This window comes from Cricetulus griseus, chromosome 6, assembly GCF_003668045.3.
Source record: "Cricetulus griseus strain 17A/GY chromosome 6, alternate assembly CriGri-PICRH-1.0, whole genome shotgun sequence".
NCBI classification, from domain to species: domain Eukaryota; kingdom Metazoa; phylum Chordata; class Mammalia; order Rodentia; family Cricetidae; genus Cricetulus; species Cricetulus griseus.
In genome coordinates this window covers 11,951,233-11,969,472 of record NC_048599.1, presented here as the reverse complement: position 1 = coordinate 11,969,472, position 18,240 = coordinate 11,951,233, and the positions used below count along the sequence as shown (strand labels likewise).

Below are 18,240 nucleotides of genomic sequence, written 5' to 3'. Positions count from 1 at the left end.
GACAGTCAGGGTACATAGGGCTACCCTGTTTAGAAAAATTAAATAAGTAAAATAGAGTAAAAATTGGTTCAGTGGTTGAGAGCATTGGCTGCTTTCACAAAGGGGCTAGATTCAGTTCCCAGCACCGCGTGGTACCTCACAATCATCTGTCACTCTAGTTCTAGGGAATCTGATGCCCTTAGGCAACAGACATGCTTAGAGTGCACAGACATACATGAAGGCAAAAACACCCATACATACAATTTTTTTTAAAAAAATGAATCCTTAAAAATAATTAAAATTAGAGGCAGGAAAGGTGGCTTGGTGGTTCAGAGTGCTTGCTGCTTTTCCAGAGGGCACGGTTGAGTTCTGAGCACCCATGTCGGGTGGTTCAGAACTGGCTATGACTCACCTGCTTGGGGGCATGTGCATGCATCTACATATAGGCAGGGTTAAATAGTGGTGGCTCCCTGACACCAGCACTGCAGACATGGCTGCCTGGCAAGAGCCCTTTGCCACTTGTTTCTTGGAAATAGAATCTTAGCTTGTACTTGGGTTTTGTTGCTGGGGAATGAACCCAGGGTCCCACAGGTGCTAGGCAGGTGGCTGCTCTCCCATTGAGCTATATATTCCCACCCACCTTTGGTTTTTTGTAACAGGGTTTCTCTGTGTATCCCTGGCTGTCTTGTAACTCCCTCTGTAGAACAGGCTGGCCTCGAACTCAGAGATCCGCCTGTCTCTCCCTCCCGAGTGCTGGGATTGAAGATGTACTCCACCACCCAGCAGAATTCTCATTTTGAATGGGCATCTTTTTGTAGGGCCCAAGGAGGAAGGGGTGCTTGGATAGTTTTGGACTTGGCTATCATGATATTACATATTTCTTTGCTGTGACTGGTTGAGAGGGGTAAGACAATTAGGCCAAAGGGAAGTATGAGGAGGGGTTGGAAAAAAAGAGATTTTCCTTCCTGGTTGAATCAAGAGAAGTCAGCCTCCCCTTCCTTTGCTGCTGCAGTTGAGGATGTGATTCCTGGAGCACTGTAGTCATCTTGCTCAAATAACAAAAGCCAGAATACTGAGTATGGCCAAGGGGACAGATGGGAAGGCCGGTGTCTTGGTATATTGTTGTTTTCTTGAACTGACGGCCCACTGTAACCTGGGGCTGGCCAGATGGTTCAGTGGGTAAAAGTGCTTGCAGCCAAGCCTTCAGCCTGAGTTTGTTCCCCAGATTTCCACATGGGGTGAAAGGAAAAAACTGACTTCTCCAAGTTGTCCTGTGAGCTCCACACACTATAGTATGGATGCCCCACCCCCATACAATGAATTGATTCGTTTTTAAATGGCTTGAAATGGAAAGAACACCCTTCTCCAGCTGGAGCATTCATTGTGTCATAGTCCTGAGGAGGCCACTTCAAGGACAACGCCACATGAGGCTGAAAGGAAGCAGGCCTGTCCCCTTGGGTATGTGTGGCCTGCAGTCACTTAGCACATATTGTTTGGCCCTTTGTGTTGAGGTTATGAGGACTTCCGTCCACACTTATAAGCATTTCCTTTTCCACGTCACTGTTCTTTGAATAAGAGCCTAGCTGTCTCTTCACTCGCTATAGAAGCAGTTCCAATTGTATGCTTTGAAGGGGGTTCCTTGATCCTTGGTTACAGCACTCTGGGTATCTCTGTGTTTGGGGGCGTCACTCACAGGAGCAGAAATGACTCAAAGACAGCTACATCACCAAAGCCCGCCCCAGCATGGGTGACAGCTCACAAAGAGGAAACCTGGGGTGCACTTAGCCTGCCGGCAGCTTAGCAGGTAGAGCTGGCATTTCCAGGCTGCTCAACTGATCTCTGTTCCTTCCAGACAGCTACAGCTGCTGGGAGAGGGCAAGGCAGACTTTTTAAAGGGGTGTGGCACCAGTAGAAGGCCACATATCCAAGAGTACTTATGGACAGCATGTATGGACTTGGTGGTTTTGTTTTGCTTGTTTTTTAGACAGGCTTTCACTATTGTAGCCTTGGCTGTCCTAGAACTCATTATATGGGCCAGGCTGGCCTCAAACTCAGAGAGATCCATCTGCCTCTACCTCCCAAGTGCTAGGATAAAAGGTGTACGTCACTATGGCCAGTGTGTTTTTTAAAAAAATAAAAGGACACAAAGTTGAATAACATTGAAGAAAATAACGGAAAAAAAAAATCAGAGATAGATCAGGAATTCAAGGTTCTCCTTAGCTATACAGTTTGAGGCTAGTCTCTCTCTGAACTGGCCTCTCTCTGTTCACCTCAACCTGCCTTCCATTATAAACCACACACAACAGTTGTGTGTGTACAAATGTAGAGGTCCGAGGACAACTTTTGGGAGTCGCTTCTCTTTGTAGCGTGTGAGTCCTGGGTTAGAATTCATTTCATTGGGGCTGGAGAGATGGCTCAGTGGTTAGAGTCCATTTCATCATGTTTGATGGTGAATGCCTTTGCCACCTATGCCACCACATCCCCAGCCACCTTTTTAAACAGCAGGAATGAGAGTAAATAGTGTAGGATAATCCTGGCCTGTAACTCTCTGCTGCTTTTCATTGAAACTGGGTGGTAGAGGGAGGGTGACCAGCTGTGTGTCCTCCACACCAGGCAGAACAGTGACAAGTAGGTTTTTCTTCTCCACATAGCTTAGATTTTGCCATGGTGTGCACCTGAGATAAAAGTGGGAAACGCATAGTGATTTACACTACTTCATGGTAATTCCTGTTTTTATTCTGAGAAACAGACCTGTAGAACTCTAGGGCAGCCTGCTTTAGCGGACAGCACCCAGTCTAGAGTACTGCCGAGTTCAGCCAAGTGACCTTGTGCTATGTTTCTACTGAGCTTTGCTTTTTCCTTCCAGGTATTCTCATGGGAGCAGTTATAAAAATTATAGAGTTTAAAAAGCTGGCTAATTGGAAGGTAGGTTTGACATAATCACAGCTTTTGCTTGCTCGTGCGTGTGTGTGTGTGTGTGTGTGTGTGTGTGTGTGTGTGTGTGTGTGTGTGTGTGTCCGCACGCGCATGCGAGTGCGTGTGTATGAGCATATGTATGGAGACCAGAGGTCAACAGTCTTGGGTTTTGCATGTTCTTTTGGAGGTTTTTTTTTTTTTAGCATAGATAGATAGATAGATAGATAGATAGATAGATAGATAGATAGATAGATAGAGCGAGCGAGCTCGAGCAGTAATGGCAACATGTTATGCATCAATAGCAGCAACAGCTTTTCCAGGTTCTGCAGTCATTTGAACAAAATTGTAGAGACATCCAGCACACTCCATTTAAAAAAAAAAACACACACAACAACAAAAAAAAAACAACAACAACAACCACAAAAAAGTAAGAAACAAAATCCCAGAAAACAGCACAGTTCTGTTACTCTTGCGGTACTTGGCACCATTTTTTTTTTTTTTTTTAAATTAACTTCTTGGAGCTTATTTTTTGAAAAAGGTTTCTCACTGGCCTAGAACTCATTATGTAGGCCAGGCCAGCAGGCCGTGGAATCCAGGAACCATGATGGGTCTGCCTACCTGGTGCTGGGATTCCAAGTATGCATCTTTATGTTTAATTGCCAGGGATAGATCCCTCCATTTCCTGAATGCTGAGATTAGAGTTGCCAACATACTTGGCTTGGTTTGTTTTTTGAAACAGGGTCTCTCTCTACCCAGGCTTGCCTGGAATTGTCAATCCTCCTGCCTCAGCCTCCCAAGTAAGACAGGGGAATGCCATGGATGCTGTTGGGTGGACATTCATTTAAATTGGTGCTGAGATGGAACTCAGGGCCTTGAGCATGCCAAGCATGTCTTTCCCCCTGAGCTGTACCCCTGCAGCCTACATCTGTTTTGATAAGTAGATGAGATGCAAATGGAGTCAGAGGCTGCTGGAGGGGCAGAGCCTAGTGTGTAGCTTAGGCTATCGACTGAGGTGCTTGTGAATACTTATGCTTTGAAAAGACCCAAGTGTAGGGTGGGGGCAGAGTGATGGCTGTGGTTAAGTTCTCTGTTGTGAGGATGGGATCCCAGTGCCCATGTTGGACAGGTAGTTCACAAACATCCAGTTACTCTCCAGGAACCTGACCTTCTTCTGGTCTACACATGTACACACACAGAGAAACCCTGTCTCGAAAAACACAGGCACACAGGCACGCATGCACACCTACTTTTTGAGATTTATTTATGTTTTGTCTGCATGTATGTCCATGCATGACATATGTGCCTGGTACACATAGAAACCAGAAGAGAGCATCAAATCCCCTGGAACTGGAATAACAGAGGGTTGTTAGCCTCGATATGCATGGGTGCTGAGACTCAAACCTGGGTCCTCAAATGTAACCAGTACTTTTAACCCCTGAGATGTCTTTTTAATCCCAGGACAAATCTTTAAAAACAAGAAAATAAAATTTAGCCGGGCGTTGGTGGTGCACACCTTTAATCCCAGCACTCAAGAGGCAGAGGCAGGTGGATCTCTGTGAGTTTGAGACCAGCCTGGTCTACAAGAGCTAGTTCCAGGACAGCCTCCAAAGCCACAGAGAAACCCTGTCTCGAAAAACAAAAACAAAAACAAAAAAAAAAAGAAAATTTGTTTTTTGGGGTTTTTTTTGGTTGTTGTTGTTGTGATGTTTTTTGTGACAGGGTCTCTATGTAGTCCTGGCTATCTTGGATCTAGCTGCTTACCAGGCTGGCCTTGAACTCACAGAGATCCTCCTGCCTCTGCCTCTGCCTCTGCCTCTGCCTCTGCCTCTGCCTCTGCCTCTGCCTCTGCCTCTGCCTCTGCCTCTGCCTCTGCCTCCCAAGTGCTGAGATCAAAGGTGTGCACCACCACACCTGACAAGAAAGCAAAATTTTGAAGGGAAAAGACCACACAAGTTTCCTTGTCTGTGAGGTAGTGGTGTTGGACCCATACTGCTCAAGTCCCAAACACAGTCACCTCAGACCAGTCTTGGGACATGGCCAAAAGGTGCGTGGGGTCTTCTGATCTGTCCTCTGACTTGCAGGAGGCTCTCATAGCTCAGTGAGCATAAGGACTTCACTGTCAGCCCCAGCACCAAGAAAACCCAAAGCAAAGCAAATACACTGTCTGTGGGTCTGTGCCTCGGCCATCTGCTTCTATCCTTTCCTCACTTCCATCTTAGTCTGACCTTCCAAGACCTATTTCCAAGTCAGGTCACAGTCTGAACTTCCCAGGGGACTGGATCGGAGGAGGGGGACGCTGCAACTCCACTGCAAATAGCTGCTCCTTTCCCAGGAACTAGCTGCTCACCCTCAAAGCAGGCGACTGTCCTTCACTGTGGTTCTGGAAGTCAGACTCAGGGTTAGTGCCTGCTCCCACCTCCAGCCGTTCGCTGGCCCTGTGCCGTATATCAGAGGCAGTCAGTGATTTATTGTCACTGCTTGGTTTGTCACCAGAAGGCTGCTTCGGCATTGTGCATTTCTGCCAAGCCGGGCCCTGAGCAAAGGATTCCTCAGCATTGCACATAGGTCTCACGGTTGTGCAGTCCACTCCTCTGAGTGTCCGCCCTTCTTGACTTCACAGGAAGAAGAAATGTTTCGTCCCAACATGTTTTTCCTTCTCTTGCTCCCACCTATCATCTTTGAGTCGGGATATTCACTACACAAGGTAAAATTCACCGGGAGCAGTGCTTAGGTGGGGATGGCTACTCCTGTCTATGGGGCATGCTCCTTAGAGTTTGGTACCTTTAACAGCAGTGGGGAAGAACTGAGATTGACTTGCTGACCCTGCACAGGTGTTCTGAGCTTCTGGGTGGGCACTTTGAAGATTGGGGGCCATGGACAAGGGGCTGCAAGCTAGACCTCATTGAGTGGCCCTGGTTGCCTAGACCCACTGTGTCTCTGCTATGCCTGGGTACTAGGATTAAAAGTGTGTACCACCACACCTAGCCACAGTACATCCTCTTAACTGTTAAGCCATTTCTCCCCCACCCCCACCCCTGATGATACTCTTGAAGTAAACCTTGTCCCTAGAAACAAGAAACAGAAACCTTGATCATTGAAACCCTTGATGGTGCCTCCTGAGTGGAGTCTGTGAGGGTCTAGTAGCTTCATTTCCTTCATCATGTGGAAATATGGATATTTTCCATGCTGCTGGAACTCAAATATTATCTCTCTCTTATGGTTTGGGTTCTTTTGAGATAGGGTCTCATGTAGCCCAGGCGGGCCTGGAACTGTCTATGTGACTGAGAACTTCTGATCCTCCTGCTTACGCCTCCCAGGTGCTAGGATTATAGGCGTGTGTCCCAGGACCTGGTGTGTGCGGTGCTGGGGTTAAACCCAAGGCTTCATGCATTGCTAGGCAAGCACTCAGCAATTTACACCGCTCCCCCAGCTGAGCTCTCTGCCTATCTATTTGATGATGCTAACACAGCATAAAGGACTTTCTGACTGACCTAGGAGCACTATGACTAAGGAGAAGGTTTTTAGTGTAGATATGAGGGAGAGAACAGCCAGAGGCTTCTAGAAAGGCCCAGACTGAACATGGCTAGCAGAATAGACTGGGTCATAAGAGGAGAGAAAAGGGAGAATAAGAGAGGAAGAGAAGAGAGAGGGGCAAACAGACTAAGAGCAGAGCCAAGAGAGAGCCTTTGACCGAAATGACTGAGCTTGCCAGGCGGTGGTGGTGTGTGCCTTTAATCCCAGCACTCAGGAGGCAGACAGGAAGATCTCTGTGAGTTCAAGGCCAACTTAGTCTACAGGTAGAGTTCCAGGACAACCTCCAATGCTACAGAGAAACCCAGTCTCAAAAAAATGAGGGGGGGCAGGGAGGAAGGAAGGAAGGAAGGAAAAGAAGGAAGGAAAGAAGGGAGGAAGGAAGGGAGGAAGGAAGGAAGGAAGATGGTTGAGTTATATAGGAAGAGAAGCTGGGGAAGGGACGCTCAGGGACTGGAAAGGATTAGAGTAGGGACTGGGTGGGAAGCACTGAGAAGAGCCAGCTTCAGCTTTGGCGTGGTAATAGGCACTGAGCCATTTGTCCTGGGTGTCTTTGGGACCCAATCCTGACCATTGCTCTGATCTTGGAGTTTAGGAGCCTTTTCAAAATGTACCTTTTAATTAGGAAGAAAACCGGGATAGTGTGGGTTTTTGACTGAGACTAAACATGGACATGGTTGATTGTTCCCACACATATGTATTGAGCTTCCGTGGCTCACCAGTTGCCTCATGTCCCTCTGCTCCCGCCTCCCAGGGGAACTTCTTTCAGAACATCGGCTCTATCACTCTCTTTGCTGTCTTTGGAACGACCATCTCTGCTTTTGTAGTAGGTGGAGGAATTTACTTTCTGGGTCAGGTAAGAAAAGCACCCCTGATGACCTTGAAGGTCTTCTATTGGAGGGTGGGGCAGGAGCCGCCTGGTAGTGTGTACACTCCTAGGAGGACATCCCTGCTCATGCATGTGACTAGGGCATCTGGAATTGAGGGGACCATAATCACCCCCAGATACTTGGTTTTACTTGCAAACCTGTCTCTTCGGTTGGAATGCCTTGAAGTAGAGTAGTGTGCAGTCCTGCAACTTGAAATGGTGCAAGTGGCAGTTGTGTTCTCATGGTGATTGAGGGCTGAAAGTTGTTTTTGGATGAAGATTTGCATTTAAACCAGAGCTGTTCTCTCAGTTCCCATGATGCTCCCTGCCATTGTCAGCCCTTTGATGGGGCAGTAGTGCATGCTGTGGGCTTTGGGTTTCACATCAGTGACTTCAGCCAGAATGAAGCTGGGAAGCCGGCACTCAGATCTCCATGTACACCACCCGTTCTTGTGTCATTTGCTGAAGCTTAGCCACCCTAGTGCTGAGAACAAACCAAGCTGAGGGTGAGACAGATCGCTGCTCATGTGGCTGCCCTATTTCTGCTGATTTTGTTACCTTCATGGCTGCTCAGCAGCCAAACCAAGTCTGCCCTGCAGCTTTCCTAGATGCTCGCCTTCGCTGTGTTCCTTGGGGTCAAGGGGAGTCACCTTTAGAGCAGAGGACCACAGCTGCCAGGCTGGAAGAAGGAGAATTGTGCCCACACTCGGTCTAGATGCCCACGCATGCTCACAGCAGCCCTTAGGGGTTCCTTATTTCCAATGGGGACTGAAGATGATGTCCTTATTAGTTGATAAGAAAGCACTGATGGACATTTTAATCTTCTTGGCTGTTCTCCAGGGAATTTTTTTGTGTGTGTCTGTGTGTTTGTGTGTTTTATTTTACAGGCTGATGTAATCTCTAAACTCAACATGACAGACAGGTAAATCTTCCACACTGTAATTTCCTCATGCGACTGCTGTTCAGGCCTGGGACATTTTCTGCACGTGGCTTCGTGGGTGTGATCCTTTCCTCTCCCCCTGCCTGGCTTGCCAGTGTTTGCAGTATAGAATCTATTCTGAATTAATTGTCTCTGAAATGAATCAGAATCATAATGAGACTTTTGAAGACCTCTGGTCACAATATTGCTGATTGAAATGAATGATCTCATTTGATCTTTGGAGGGAATGAATGGCCAGTTAACTACCCACCCGAATCCCGGTCACATCTCTGTCCTTTCCTTAGAGAGTTGTCTCCAGAGCTGGGGACTTATGTGTAGCTCAGTAGCAGAGCCCTGGCCTGCCATTTACGAGGCCCTGGGTTCGATCCCCAGCACTATAAAAGCAAACAGACAAGACCTCAGTTTTCTCTTAGCCATTGTGGAAAGAGATTGCATTCCCAATAAGTGTGGAATGGGAGAGAGCAAGGTGAGAATCCTGACCCTGGGTGAGCATCTTCTCGATCTGAAGCTGCTCCAGTAGACACTGTAGTGACCTTCTGCTCAGGCGGCTCTTAGACTCTTAGTCCACTCGGAGCAGTACTTGAACAGCTTGTCTCAGAAAGCACCAGGTCTAGATTTCCAAAAGTACCCTAGCCCATTGCAGCCAAGAAGTCTGTATTGTGCCTTGCTCTGTGTCCCTGTGTCCACTCTCAGTACCTGTCTTGTGGCTCCGTGGGATGCTGAGGAAGAGGGCCAAGTACTCAGTTCTAGATCATTCCTATGAACTGACAATGTCAGACTTTAGCTGCAGTGTACCATCTCAGACCATAGTCTCAGAACCTGTTCGTGGAAATGGGCCATCCTTCACCCTCCCCAGGCAGTAATATTGGAGCTTTTGTTGTGTTTTGTTTTTTTTTTTTAAAGTATTCATTGTGACAAGGTCTCACTCTGTAGCCCAGGTTGCTCTGGAACTCAGTATATAACCCAGGCTGGCCCCAAACTTGAAGCAATCCTCCTATCTCGGCCTTCCAAAAGATGTGTGAGCAGCCCAAAAAGTCTGATACATAGACAATCAGCCCAAGTCGCCTTCTTTCCTACAGGAACCTGAAGGACAACAGAACTGGGACCTGGTGTTTTCTAGATGTGCTGTAAAGGAAAGAAATACCCAGAGTGCTCTTGACATTAAGGAAGGTGTAGGGCTTGGCCTGCTTTGGGGGATACTTGTGAAGAAGCACATTGTTGTTCACTGTCTGGAATGGAGTTAAAGCCAGGAGTTGGACATTTGGGTGGAGAGACAAAAGCAATGCCTGTGGCTGAGTGGGTAGAACTCCAGCCAGCATCACCCTGTGCAGTGCTCCTTTCTGTTGGAGGCTCTGTCCATCGGATGGGGACTGCTGTATAGGACAGCAAAGCCTTAACAGAGGGAAGCTGCCAGGGACTGACAGTGGCCACAGGCTAACCCTGCTAATCTGCAAGGGACAGTACTCCTCAGCTCCTCCTCATTGCCTTGTGCTAGGCGGATGCTACATGTGTGTGCTGCTGCTCTGTTTTTAGAAAACCCTCCAGCTAGACAGAATAGCACATTTCTGTGAGTTCAAGGCCAGCCTAGTCTACAGAGAGAATTCCAAGACAGTCAGAGCTGTTACACAGAAAAACCCTGTCTCAGGGAAAAGGTCAGACAGACAGACATCTTCTATGCTTTCATCAGTCTCTCTTTCTCTGTCTCTTCCCCTCCCTCTCTCTTCCTCTCTTTCTCTCCCCCCTCCCTCCCCACATAGCATGGATTTTAAAGGCCAAGGTATTTCGCTTCAGTTGGTTTTTTTTTTTTTTTTTTTTGGTTTTTCGAGACAGGGTTTCTCTGTGTAGCTTTGGAGCCTATCCTGGCTCTCTCTCTGGAACCAGACTGGTCTCGAACTCACAGAGATCCACCTGCCTCTGCCTCCTGAGTGCTGGGATTAAAGGTGTGCACCACCAACGCCCGGCTCATAGTTGGTTTCTTTTTTTTAGGTGATTTTTGTTGTTGTTAATACAGTATGTCATGTAGCCCAGGCTGGCCTCGAACCTGCTGTGTAGCTAAGGATGACCTTGAATTTCTGATCCTCCTGCTTCCCACTTCCAAGTGCTGGGAATATCAATGTATACCACTGTGCCTTGCTTAGTTTTGTTTTTGCTTTTTTGAGACAGGGTCTCTCAATGTAGTCCTGGCTAGCCTAGAAATCACTTTATACAGCAGGCTGTCCTTGAACTGGAACTTATGGAGGTGGTCTTCCTGCCTCTGTCTGGCATTAATGGTATGCCATAGCCAGCCCATTGCTCTATTTTTTGAGTGTTGACAACACCATTTTCCCCACAGACCCAGGCTGCCTGTATCTCTCTACTCTTCAGAGAACACAGATATGCCTCATGGCATGAACCTGGTCACAGATATTTCTGCTGGTGAGGGTTTGTCCTGAGTAGGCTGCAGAACCTCACCAGCTTGTCCCTGCTCCTCCCCAAGTCCCACCCTGTCCGCCTTTTCATGTTTTGTTTGTATTGCTAACTTTGAAAGAATAAAGAAACATATTTTTAGCTTGAGTCAGTTGCTTGAAGTCCTTCAAGGACTTGATCCTGACAGTGACTGTAGAACCAATGCTGGCCAGGTCCAGGCCTCCTGAGGCTTCAGGGGCCTTATGGTCAGAAGGACCCCTGCCAATTGAGTTTTTCTGGCAGGTACCAGTATGCTGCACGGGCTTTTCTTCACAAGGCATCTCCTCAGTTTTGTATTCTGAAGAGTATGACTCACAACGAGATCCTATGTAGTGAGCACCTGCAATCCTCCCCCCTTCATCTCCAGCTTCTGTGTTAGCTCTCCCTCTATTCATCCCTCTCTAGACATGCCTGTGGACCCTGATCCCAGAGTTCTAGCTAAGAGGCTGCAGTAGCTGCAACAAAGTACCTTGGCTAAGCTTCTCACTGTGCACCTGCAACCCAGTAGGAAGGAAGTTCACAACAAGAAGGGTTGTTGGCTCATAGGGGTGAAGTGTCTCAAGCATGATGGCCTTAGCACAGCACCCTCCAGGACACTCTCCTCAGGGGTCTCAGGCTAGCTCTCCCCTTGCTGCTGTCCACGTCCCCTTCCTCACGATTCCCGTGACCTGGTAAAGCTAGTCCAGCCTCATGCACTGCCTACTCCTGGAGCCCCTTGCCACATAAGGATAGCAAGTGAGAGAACAGCTCGAGGCTGTGGGTGCTGGGCAATGAGACCAGAGACTATCTAATGTACTGCATGCAAAACCTCTACAGAACACAGCCATGGGTGGCCTCCTGCAGCACAGTTGAGCTGTTCATCTTCCTTGATGGTACTATGGGTGATGAGGATGAAGAGGAGGTGGAGAGTCTGTGTCTAGGTCTGGTGGCAGTGAAGGGCCTGAGGGCCTTGGCTACTTGGCTGTTGGGTGGAGCTGCCTTCCCTACCCCCCCTACCCCCCCCCCCCCCCCGCCTACCTTCTGTCTGTGGCTCTAGCTTGTGCTTAGCACAGATCCTGAGAACACCGTCAAGGTGAAAACATGGCATCCACCTTGCGACCTTAGAGAGGGGGCAATAGGCAGCTCACATGCATGTGGTTACTTTAAGGAAAGCAGAGTCTGGAAACAGGTCTGGGAGCTGGATATCCTAAGGGGTCTGGTTCTCTCCTGGCTGCCTCAGACTTGGATCCATTACTTCGAGAACCGCCACCTTATAGACTGATAACCTGCTTCATAAGCTTCCTCCCACTAGCAATACTTATGAAGGGCTACTGGGTGACACAGTCAGATGACTCCAGTCCCGCCTTCTCCTAGTGGTCACAGTCTACTCGCTGGGTTTCCTTCCCTACTGTACTGTCTTTGGTTTCCTGAGACAGTCTCATAGCTCAAACTGGCCTGGAATTTGCCATGTATTCCCACACATGGTTTGTGATGCTTGGAATCAAACTAAGGGCCTCTAGCATGCTTAGCTAGCACTCCAGCCCAGGAGTGCGCTTCCTAAGTTGACCTGGGCTCTGCTTATTCCTACACCCACCCTCCAGGCCAGGGGCACTGGCTCTGAGCTAGACAGTCAGTGGTGAAGGAAGGGCTTGGGGCCAGAGCCGCCGTGCTAAGGGAATGCTTGCTGGTGAGCTCCAGGGCCTGGAAACCTGGTAGGCAGGTGGCCAGTATTGGTGGCAGTGGACCATATGATCAAGTGCTGCCTGTGAGACCCAAGGACCCAGCTCCAGTCAGCCGCTCAGGCTGCATCCTCCAGTGGCTGCTGGCTTTTGGTACCTTCTTGGATGTTGCAAATCTGAGTGGAAGCTGGTGTTGGTCACAATTAGCACAATTGACCTGGTGGCAGAGCAGAGGTCAAAGCCAGCAGTTTATAGGATTTTCTGGCTGAGAAAGCTGGGCAGTGTGCACTAGGGTAAGCAGTCTTCTGGGCAGCGTTGGCCAGAACAGTGCAACACTGCTGCCAGGATGCAGGTGCTCTGAGCACTGCGTCTAGGCCTCTCCGTTCATGTGCTAGGCAGGGGTCAGTGGCAAAGCATATCCTCCCTCTTGGGCCTTCAGCTGCCATCTTGGCATGTGGACCCAGCACCATGCTTTACAGAATCTGCCTGCTTCTCTCCTTGCAGTTTTGCATTTGGCTCCCTGATATCTGCGGTTGACCCAGTAGCCACTATCGCAATTTTCAATGCACTGCACGTGGACCCTGTGCTCAACATGCTGGTGTTTGGAGAAAGCATTCTCAACGATGCAGTCTCCATTGTCCTAACCAAGTAAGTAGGAGAGCATGGAAGGTTCTGGCAGCACATTGATGCCAGTACACAAGTTGGTCCCATGTGATTGGCTCTCTGCGGCCTCTGCATCTTGCCACTCTGACAAGGGTCTGTGCCACAAGACTATGACACAGGCTGCTGCAGCGAGTTGTGTCTGTTTTCTGATCTCTGTGTTTCTCAGCATCCTTGAGGGACTTTTCAGAGTTGACATTCCCAGGTCCCATCTCACAGCGTCTTGTGCAGTGGCGTCTGTGGTATGCTTCCTTGATGACCAGTGTCAGCCAAGTGAGGGATTGTTAGTGTTTGGGTCGCATTGCTGCAGTAGTGAATTCAGTATGGCCAGTGTTGAGGGCTTGCTCACCCTGTTAGAGGCCACAGTGACATGTCTAGCTCCAAAGAGACAGACAGTTTATGGAGGGCAGAAGAACTTGAGTTACAGAAGATGGTGAGCTGCAGTACAGATATTGAGAATCAAACCAGGGTCCTCTGGAAGAGCAGTAAGAACTTTTAACTGCTGAGCCATCTCTCCAATTACCCCCAGCTGTGAGATAAAGTCTCACCCAAGCAGGCCTCAGATTCACTGTGTAACCATGGTAGACTGTGAACTCCTGTTCTTCCTGCCTACACCTCCTTAGTGCTGAGGTAAAAGTCCTACTCCACCACATGAGGCTTAAAACTGTGAGTCTTTATGTTCACTGGGGTGGCTGCCTTTGATGGACAGGATCCGAGGGTAATAAAACTCATGCTGCAGTGCAGAGCACAGGTTTCCTGTTGACCCTACCCAGCCATGTGACTCTGGACCTGCTCCTGCCTCTCTCTGACCTCCCCAACAGATTATGTCCCCCAGTTATAATGTGAAGGTAATAAGGCCTCCACCTCAGGTTGAACTGAAGGACCGACTAGGTGGCTAAATACGGCGCCATTTTTGAGGCAGTCTTCCACCTCTAGCCCTCCCCTGTGCTTATGAGGTCACCTCTTTACCCACTGCTGAGGCAGAGCTTGCCAAGATCTTAAAACGAAGTCAAATTTCAGAATGATTCTTAATCTAAGGCTAATACATATTATTCATATAAAAGATAGAAACTGTTGGCACACACCTGTAATCCTTAAAGTGGAGGCAAGAGGTCAAGGGTTCACTGAGTTCAAGGCCAGCCTGGGTTACAGAGCGAGTTCCAGGACAGTGAGGGCTACACAAGAAACCCTGTCTCAAAAAAACAAAATAATAATAAAAAAAAATTGTCTAAGGTAACACCATTTACTGGGTATCACTTTACTGACATGTTCACCACTGCCCTCTCCCTGGCTCTCTCTCACCCTCTTGGTAGAAATGCCTGCAGCTTTAGTTAGGAAATCATTGAGCATCATGCATAAGGCCTTTAGAACATAGACGGCAGCTGGTTTTCTTCTGTAAGCTATTTCCTAAAAGTTTAACTTAGTTGGTATGGTGCTTGCCCAACATGTACACAGCCATGGGTTCAATCCAGATACAACTGTGCATGGCAGCACACACCTGTAGTCCACATACAACTGTGCATGGCAGCACACACCTGTAATCCACATACAACTGTGTATGACAGCACACATCTGTAATCCACATACAACTGTGTATGACAGGACATACTTGTAATCCAAATACAACTGCATGGCAGCACACACCTGTAATCCCAGCACTTGGGGAATAGAGGCAGGAGGATCAAAAGTTAAAGATCACCCTCCACTACGTTTGGAGGCCAGCCTGGGCTACATGGTTCCCTGTGTCCAAACACATTCTTTTTGGAAAGCTCTTAGCTCTGGATTTTGCCTGCATCTCATCTCCTGGTGCACACTAAGCATTGTGATAAAGAATTGCCTGCCTGGAGGTGATGACATGAGCTATTTTATGGTTAGAAACAGAATTAAATTGCTTTGCCTCTGATTTCCTTGGGGGAAAAAAATATGTCAGTAGGAAAATGTCAGTTGTCTCAGGCCTCTGCCACACTACTGCCAAGTTGAAGAGATATTTTGAAACAAATAGGAAAAGATATCATCACACCTCTTACTGGAAGAGTGGCTTTGAAGGCCACCCACAATGCTTCCTGCAGGTGGCTCTGGATTATGTATGTCTAGAATGGGCAACCTTATCCATAGCCATGGCCCCCTCCACTACAGTCAAGTTCTCTGGACTACAAACGCTCTAAGTAAGGCCCGTCCACCTCCTGCCTATGCTGTGTAGATTCCAGTTGTGTCTGACTCTCTTGGTCCATGGCGGGCCAAAGGGAAGTGGACTGCAAGAGAGGGGCAGGAGCGCCATGGAGGGTTCCTGAAAGGCTGTCTCATGCTCCAGGCCAGTGAGTGTCTTCACAGAGAAGCAGGAAGTGGGGGGGTGGGGGTGGCGGATAGAAAGCCTGTCCCTGAACCATAAGTAGGCAGGTAAATAGAGATAGACAGCTATAGATACGTATGTAGGTAGATAATTCCATTAAGTTCTATTCCTCCAGAGAACTGGTCATTATAAGCTGTGTATGTGCATGCATTAGCTGTCTGTCCTGGTTTCTGAGGGGATGCCTGTCAACAGTTTTTTCCAGAGTGGTCAGACACCTCACCTATGCAAAGGACATATGCAAACGAAGTATGCAAATGAAGGGCCTCCTTTTGGATGTTGCCAGAAAGCAAAGCCCTCTGGTTCTTCTTTAACTCCTGGGTTATTTTTAGGTTTTTTTTATTTACTTAGTGGTTTGGTGATTTTGTTGTTGTTTGTTTTTGAGACCGAGTCTCCTGTAGCCCAGGCTTCAACTCCTGCTCTTTCTGCCTCAACCTCCCCGTTGCTTGTTTCTGGCTGTAATTTGCTGCTATCACAGTTTGTTCTTTTGTCAGTTGCTGAGAAGGAAACCCTGTCTTATGCCTCGAGGGTGTAAGTCTGCTTTAATTTCTTTGGCAGTCCCAAGCCACCTGCTGGTCCTCGGCTATGACAACCAGTTATTCTGTGGAACTCCACTCCCTGTTCTAGTAAACAGGCAGCAGGATCAGTGTGTTCCAACCAGAAATAAAGAGCGCTGACTGCACAGTGAGATTTGAAATGGTGTGTGTTCATGAGGTACGCTGAGATGGATCACTAGGAGGATAAGTAGTTTATTGAGAAAGCTGTTAACACCATGAACAGAGAGGCAAGTCCATGATGGGGGTTCCAAGGACATTACAGGCTCTAGCATCAGAGATGCCATTAGCAGGGTCTGGAGGAGTCAATCCATGGGCTGGAGTGGGAGTTTATTTTTACACTGTTCTGAGGATGGGGGGAGGCTTTCTGCTTCCCAGGCAGGAGGCAGAGGAGGAAATGGGAGCACTGTGTGTGGCCACCAATACCCCTTTGATGTCAGCTCACTTTCTAGGTTACAGGCCCTGGCTCAGGGAAGTCTGTTAGCTAGGGACTCCCAGTGTCTGGGCAGGGTGTCTGTAGGTGTCTGTGAGCGAAGGGAGAAGCCACTGCTGGTTTGTCCTGAGCAGCAGCTGGGCTCTCCCATTGCGTTCTTACACACATTGTGTGGATGTAGTCCGCTGGGGATTTGGTCAGCCAAATCAGCTTCCAATGAGATCCCTTGTTGCTCCCACATTCTCCAGTTGATCTGCTGGGAAAGAAAAAATGAAGGAGATGGCACAGTCAGGAGCCCAGGAAACTTGTGTGAAGAGAACCCTTTAGTTAATACTTCTATTTATTTTGTGTGTATGTGTGCATATATATGCACGCAGTCCTAATTTGGAGCTCAGAACACATCCTTCGGCAGTTGACCTTCAGGTTTTGCTGTAGGCAACTCTGTCTTCTGGGCCACCTTGCTGGCCTCTGAGGGCAGTTTTTTGTTTTTGTTTTGTTTTTTTTTTTGTGAGACCTCTCAGAACTGTTTCATTATGTCACCAGGGATCTGAGGTCATCTGGCCAAGTTGTCTCTTCATCACAGATCCTTCTCCTTTCAGATGGAATACCAGTTAGTGGAGCTGAATGGTTCTTAGTTCTGTAGACTGATTCCACAGATATGTATGAGTGTCTCTGATAGGCTGGGCTGTGATTTGGCCTGGGACACTCAGAGAACAGGATGGAGAGAATGCCACTGTGCTTGCCACACACTCTGAAAGAGGACCTGGCTCACAGGGACCAAGAAATAGGTTGGCCTGTGTGACCAGCTCAGGAAAGGTGTCTGAGGGAAGTAGGGTACTGTCCTAAAGGACAGGAGAGTTAGCAGAGCCAGGGACGGTAAAGAATGGCATGCAGAGAAATGCCAGTGTCCACGTAGGCCACCACAGAGGGGAAAGAGGCTGGGCAGAGAGGCCATGCTGAAGCTTTGGAGCAGCTGTCCCTTGGCAAGTGTGTGTTAAGGGGATCACTTCAGCTGCTGCTGCACCTTAGAGAGGCCTGAGAGTAGATGGATCCAGGACAGAGAGTGTGATGTTATCAAGAGCAGCTCTCTATTAATGATACTCCTCCCTTTGGGGACAAAGCAGTTTTTGACTGGCGTCCCGTACCTGCTTTGCAGGCACAGTGAAAGGAAGGACCTTCCATTTCATTTCAGGGCTCCCTATGTCCTCCTCTCAACCCAAAGCCCTGTCTGGGATGTTATGGTAGAATTCCTGTACTCAGAATTCTTGACAGGTGAGACCTGCAGGGTGAACTGCTGGCCCACCTGTCATCCATGAGCTCGGCACTGGCTGCTGCTCTCCCACATCCTCCCCAACCCATATCCTCCATGCACTTGAAACCCACTCAAGCTCCCCACCCCTGGGCACCGTTTCCTCAGTCTGAGAACCCTTTCTCCTAAATGGAAGCCCCAGCCTGTGTTGCCTTGAGAACCTTCCTCAGATAGCTCTACCCCAGTCTGAGTTAGATGCCCACCCTGTCTTCACAGCCCTTGGCCCTTCCCCCTCATTACCCAGGGCAGCTCCTGAGGACATTGCCTTTGCCCTCACCTCTGAGCCACAGAAGCCTGGGGTGCTGGACCAAATGGCATGAAGGAGGGATTCTGGATGCAGCAGTGAGTTATGCTCAGAGCTGATTTTAAGGACTCAGTCTACAGCACTTTAACTTTCTCTGTTTTCTCCTTTCCCAGTACGGCTGAAGGTCTAACAAGAAAGCATATGTCAGATGTCAGTGGGTGGCAAACGTTCTCACAGGCCCTCGGCTACTTCCTCAAAATGTTCTTCGGCTCTGCGGCACTTGGCACGCTGACTGGCTTGATTTCCGCATTGATATCCTTTAACATGGGAGCATGAGGCACAGACATCCACTTTCA

General features: G+C 48.4%; 1 protein-coding gene across 10 annotated transcripts in view; it reads left to right on the top strand.

Moving 5' to 3' along the window:
- The window catches only part of Slc9a8 (solute carrier family 9 member A8), a 50,108-nt gene that overhangs the window by 13,172 nt on the left and 18,696 nt on the right, over nucleotides 1–18,240 (top strand). For 9 of the 10 annotated variants that reach the window (XR_003486766.2, XM_027423357.2, XM_027423354.2 and 6 more), the window contains 6 exons: nucleotides 2,846–2,904; nucleotides 5,516–5,599; nucleotides 7,181–7,282; nucleotides 8,182–8,216; nucleotides 12,842–12,985; nucleotides 18,058–18,196. Coding sequence is in view for 9 of the 10 variants with exons in the window: in XM_027423357.2 (XP_027279158.1) it covers nucleotides 2,846–2,904; nucleotides 5,516–5,599; nucleotides 7,181–7,282; nucleotides 8,182–8,216; nucleotides 12,842–12,985; nucleotides 18,058–18,196 (563 nt within the window). In the remaining variant the exon portion in view is untranslated. The remainder of the gene's footprint in view (nucleotides 1–2,845; nucleotides 2,905–5,515; nucleotides 5,600–7,180; nucleotides 7,283–8,181; nucleotides 8,217–12,841; nucleotides 12,986–18,057; nucleotides 18,197–18,240) is intronic. The other variant, XM_027423356.2, reaches the window with a different exon arrangement.